Source organism: Embiotoca jacksoni, unplaced genomic scaffold (genome assembly GCF_022577435.1).
Source record: "Embiotoca jacksoni isolate LCO1_2020_lvr unplaced genomic scaffold, fEmbJac1.0.p SCAF_5, whole genome shotgun sequence".
NCBI lineage: Eukaryota > Metazoa > Chordata > Actinopteri > Embiotocidae > Embiotoca > Embiotoca jacksoni.
The window spans coordinates 480345-486344 of NW_027185403.1; the positions used below are offsets into that span (position 1 = coordinate 480345).

General features: G+C 48.0%; 1 protein-coding gene across 1 annotated transcript in view; it reads right to left on the reverse strand.

Moving 5' to 3' along the window:
- Positions 1–4655, reverse strand: part of prom1a (prominin 1a) — a 72627-nt gene extending 67972 nt beyond the window's left edge. The window contains 2 exon segments of the mRNA XM_069171889.1: positions 4022–4109; positions 4111–4655. Coding sequence (XP_069027990.1) covers positions 4022–4109; positions 4111–4302 — 280 coding nt within the window. The 5' untranslated portion in view covers positions 4303–4655.
- Between the last annotated feature and the right edge of the window lie 1345 nt (positions 4656–6000).

The following is a 6000-nucleotide window of genomic DNA, read 5'->3' on the forward strand; positions in this document are numbered from 1 at the left end:
AAAAAAAACAAAAAACATGACGTGAGAGCATATAAACCTGAACTGTATACGAATCCGCCTCGCGAGTCGAAACGTGTGAACCGAAACCCCCGCCGGCCGTGATCGCTGCCGACGGGTTTCCCTGGCAACCGCCACTTTTCCTTGAATTAACGCCACATTTCCACCCCGTCCTCCGTCGTCACCACCTGAACGCGATTTCCTCGAGGAGAGGAGGAGTACAAGACGCTAATGAGAAAACTCTTTCCAGCAGGGGATCCGCTGCGTGGCATCATCTCCCCAGACGAGCTCGCCCACAGGCACCGAATGGTACACTCGAAACTGCAAAAAGGAGATTAATGCACCCCTGTTTCCTTAAGTGGTGGCTGACTTACACCAAGAACAATATTTAGGCATGAAAAACTGAAGGAGAGAGGCTTAAAAAAAAAAAATCACATTTATAAGTTAAAATTGACTGTTTTTATTCATGAATTTGGGTGGAAAATATTGTTGATGTCTATCTAAAGACATGTTTCCGAAGCAAAACCAAGGGGGTCTGATATTCCCAGCTGTTTGTGGCGGAGCACCTGGGATCAGTCATTCTTAAAAGGTCTCTTACACACCAGAAAATAAAACCACTTTTTAAACTGTTAAACGTTGTGAATGAGCTGCCTTTTTTGTTTTGTTTTTGCTTTTAGAGACTCGTCGTCGTGTCAGATCAGTTTATAAAAAAAAAAAAAAAGCTTTTTCCCCCCGCTCGCGAGTATGACAGGCGCGAAAGGAGATTAAAAAAAAAAAAAATTAAATAAAATAAACTCTCTGTGACCAGCAGATTCCCTCCTTTCATTAAGTCTCATTCATGTCGCCGGTGCGGATAAATAAAGTGAACATCCGTGCGAGCAAACAGGAACGCAACGAGCAGCTTTCGTGTAATATTCGGGCGGCGGAAACAGATTTAAGTGGGAGAGCGGAGCGTCCCTAAAACTCACAAAGGCCCAAAAAAAAAAAATCTATTTTTGTCAGAAAACAGAAAAACGCTCCTTTTTACCGTTCAACTTTTTCATCTCGCAGCTTTTATTTATTGTTTTTTTTGTTTGTTTTGCCCTCTGCTTGCACCACATTCATCACATAAGACCAGGTCTCTGTTTGAAACTGTGTATGTCTTGATCCCTGCGTACACGCTGCCGAGAGTGTGTGTAGGTGTCAGGGAGGGTGGTGGTGGTGATGGTGGTGGTGGTGGTGGGGGGGGGAGGGTGTAGCGTCAGCAGCTCCTGCGGGGCTTCCACGCTGCAAGCGTCGCCGAGCGCCTCGAACTCAAAAAAAAAAAAGAAAAGAAAAGAAAACCCCCTCAAACGCAGATGTCCAGATCTGTACACGGAGTCACTACGTACGAGAGTTTCAGTTCATTTTATATCTGCGACCTGTTGAAATGCCGACATCGTCGGTGGATTGTGGCGGCCGCGTCTGTTCTCCCCGCGCACAACTCGTTCGCTGCGGCTGACGTTGGCTCGTTTTGGGCCGAGCGGCGAACACCTCCGCGGCCGAGAGCGCGAAGGCTCACGCAGAAGCGCCAAAAAAAAAAACAAAAAAAAAAAAAAACGCAGTTCCACAAATGGCCTCTTGGGGGCACCGAATCGCAGACGGTGAATAAAAGCGGACGTCGCTTCCGGCTCCGAAAAACAGAAGCGCCACAAATGGCGTTGCCGCCGACATTACAGCCCCCGGTGTCTTTTTTTTGGGGGGGGGGGGGGGGGGGGGGGGGCCTTGTCTGTTTGACTGACGTCCGTATGCAGCAAACAGCCTCATCTTTAATATGGATATATTCTACGTCCGCGGTGTTCAATCCAAAACTCCTCCGCTCGTGACTTATTACATCGCTGCAGCTCAGATCCTGATTTATTTTTTATTTTTTTTAAACGTGGCGTGTTTCCCACGAAAACAAAACCAGGATGTGGCGACGTGGAAACGCACGATGCCAGTTCCTGATCCTTTTTTTTTTTTTTTTAAGCAGCGAAATGAGTCGCTGAGACGAGGCAACTTCCCACAGATGATCGGAAACACGAGACACAAACACTGAATACCTACATTTCCTTCGTTTTGTTATTTCTGACATTTAAAAGACAGTTCAGCTGCAGCCAAACTGTCGCTGTAATCCAGATCCAGATGTGAACAGCTGTCCACCAGCTCTGGATGGAAGTAATCTGCTCAGCGAGCGAGACCTCGTGCCTTACTTTACTCCACACAAAAAAAAACACCCAAAAAAAAACAGAGAAAGTTGCCGTTCAGTCTAAATCTTCATTGTGTTTTGGGGGTGAACTGTCCATTTTTAAAGGAGATGCGATTTGAAGACTGCCTCGGAGACGAACGGCACTTGTTTGGGGGGGTGGGGTTGTTGTTGTTGTTGTTGTTTTTGCAGTTTTTTGGCCGGAGGATTCAGTGATTCACCCCTTTTAAATGTCTGCTCGGAAGACGGCTCACACTGCTGGCTCACCGCGGGCCGAGGAGGAGAGGCGCCCACGTCCAGCCGGCCTCGGCGGGAGCTCCGCTCTTTTGACATCCGCACCACCTCCGGTCACAAACCGCTGGACCGGAGAACGCGCGCAGCACGTCTTCTTCCCTCGCTCGTCTTCTGGATTCCGGTGCAACTCCCAGCAAACGGGATCATCGGTGCGGACACGTTTGTGAGGAGGAGCTGCGAGGCTTCCCGACGAAACCATCAAAAGCAGCGGATTGAAAATCTCCCTGCGTGTGCGCCGCTTCTATTAATAAGCAGATTTGTTTATTAGATTATGATTAGCCCCCCCCTCCTCCACCCACCCCACCCCCCCCACACCTCCAAAATAGGAATCTCTGAGTCTCTCCATGAGACAATGCATCTGTCTGCAGGACTGTTCTTTGAACCAGCAGCCTTCACACGTGACCTCCGTCCTCCGCCATCCTCCGCCTCGCATCGCATCGCTCGGTGGGTTGCACCCATGAATGAACTAACAACTTCACTGAGCAGTGGTCTGTCTGCTCCACATAGGATTTAGGGCCGTGAGGGCCCCCCCCCCCCCCTCAGTGCTGGTGACAAACTGGAAAACTAAAAGGCCAACAACATATGGCGCAGGGGCTTATGGGATTACTCAATTAACAAGGTGACTCAGGGAGCTCCTAATCTGCAAAATGTTCCGACAGAGCGTGGACACAAGACTGTGACGCAAAGGAAGGGGGGGGTAAGGGGGGGGGGGGGGGGGGGAGCCGCATCTTAGTAGCACCCACGACACAATTAAAACACACAGGTTAGGTTTGATCGTGTTAAATGAAGAGCCACGCGCGGGCGTCGAGGCCGCAACCAACACTGACTCGTTTGCACACGCGCGCAGACCAAAAACGGCGCGCGAACCCGGCCGCCGCGCACGTGATGCCGTCAGCAAGATGTTCATTAATTGCGGTTATCCCGACGCCAAAAAGTGCGCCGCAGGCAGAAACCCCCCCCCCCCCCTCTCTCCAAAGAGCGCTGCTCCGCGCGCAAAACAGGACGCGCGCGGCACGGAAGGGACGTGACGCGCAGAGAGATACAAATCCGCAAAGTGGACCACCCTTTTTTTTTTTTTTTTTTTTTTTCCACGCAATACATCCGCTTAAAACAGGGAGCTGCTGATTCAGGATCATTCAGAAAAAAAAAACTAAATTGAAACATATTTGGGTGCAGTAAAAAGTGACAACTGTGATTTTCTTTAAGGAGAAAAAAAAAAAGTCCCGTTTGAGATCCAGTGAAAAAAAAAAAAAAAGGTGTGATTAGGATACAGCTGATCCGTTTATTTTGTTGTTGTTGTTGTTATATTCCAGAAACCAGGACAACCACACAGGATCGAGTGTTTTTAAATACCTCACTGACAATTCACCAGATGGTTAACAGCTGATAGAAGGCGAGTAGAAGTAACTAGGACTCCTCCCAGGATCTCGTGCATTTCATACAAGATGTCACAGTTATTGCCAATTCCTCCAGGGTTCCCATGTGTCTGTTGTGCTGTAGCTGCGAGACCGGACGAGGGACGCTTACCTTGTGGAAACGCGTTGGGTTGCACCGCGTACAGAAACGCGTGCACCATGTGGAACAGAATCCCTATCGGTCCCGGTTCGTAGTGGGCCAGGTGTCTCGTAAACTCCCGCAGGCACGTAACCGAAATCCAACTTTCCCGGGGGTGGGAGCCTCCGCGGCTCCGTCTCCAGCTGGAGTTCGCCGGACGTGGAAAGCACCCAGAGCAGCAGCAGCAGCAGCGGCAGCGGCGACGGCGGCGGCGGCCGCAGCAGCAGCAGCCGCGTCCCGGTCTTCCACCACATCGTGTCCGAACCGGAGCCCGACCTGTCGTCGAAACCTGGAGTTAAAAAAAAAAAAAAAAAGAAAAAAAAGAAGCGAGTAAAACTAGACGGTGCGCCGCGTGGGTTCTGGTGCTCCTCGGTCGGAGGGGAAGGAGGAAGGGGCGAGAGTAGATAGAAAAAAGTGTTCCGTTGGATGGACCGCGGCTTTTCAAGTCCGGCTGCCCGCGGAGAGACTCCTTCTGAGCATCGTTCCCCGCCGTCTGAGGCTCCTCGACGGACGCAAAAAAAACAACCCCACCGGGGCGATCTTCTCCTCCGTCTCCGCTCCCTTCGATGTCGTTCAGACGAGCGCGCCTGTCGATTCCGCTCCAGCGTCTGTGCGCACGGGGGATGCGCTGCGTCACGGGAGCGGGCGGGGGTGGGAGGTGATGCGCGCCGCCGTCACGTCTGATGTCCAGAGGGGGGGGGGGGGGGGGGAGCGCTCCCCCTGCCGGAGAGAGAGGAGGTGCGGATGCTGGGGAAACATCTCGTGTTTCAAATCTGATAGTTATAATGGGAGTTAAATCCTCTTCTATATTATGAAGATAATATATAGAAGAGGATTTTGTATCAGCAAAATATAAAGATATTTGCTGATCAGGACTTTTTCAACTTCAACAACAAATTGATTTGATTTTTGATGAAGTTCTTTATGAAGAAAAATGTAGTATATAAAAAAAAAAAAAAAGTTGTGTTCCAGCTTCTCGAATGTGACATTTTTTTGCTGCTTTTCTGTTTATTATACAATTTCTGGGTGAATATTTTGGTGTTTTGATTGAAAATATTGAAAGATGTCACTGTGGGCGATGGTTGATTACAATGGTATTTTTTTTTTTTGTATTTTCTTGTATGTCATTCCGTTTGAATACGTTTCAGGAGAACACGTCCCACAACCAGGTTTCTCTCCCCATACTTTCCTAACAGGAGCTCTCTGTCTTCACGACCTTTGACCTCTTTTCCACCCCAGAGGGCAGACAGAGGATACCTGCGGGGACACCACCGAGGCACGAGTGTGATTGGCGGAGCGGCGAACAGGTGGAGCTCTGCTTCTGTCTCTTTACACAATAACGTCCTTGTCCTTCTCTCTGGAGCACATGCACTGTAAAAAAAAATAATTCAGTGGGCTAGTAAATATCACAAAAATAGAAAGTTAATTCACATTAACTTTGTTAAATATTGAGAAAATACCAATCTGTCCCCCAAATGTAGAATAGAAAATATGTTAAGTATATTCTCCTTTCATGGACGCCGTCGAAGGTTCTGTCTTTTATCTTTTTGTAATTTGCAGATTTGTAGGTTTACCATCTGGAAAGAATAAAGATCACAAAGTTTATTCCGGTGAGCAACGTCAATAGGAGACCATGTTGTTACATTTTCATGACATTTTGGACAACATACGACTTTTTTGTTTTTACAGTTTGGACGACATGTTATCTTAACATTTTGGACGAGACGCTTTAGTTTGACTTTTTTATGGCATTTTGGACGACAAACTAAAAAGACATTTTATAAACTTTTGGGCGACATCCTTTTTATGGCATTTTGGACCACATGCTGTACCGAGACATTTTCGACAAAATACTATAGTATGACTTTTTTTTTCACATTTTGGACGACATGCTATAGTATTACTTTTTTTTTTTTTAATCATATTTTGGACGACATGCTTTGGTATGACTT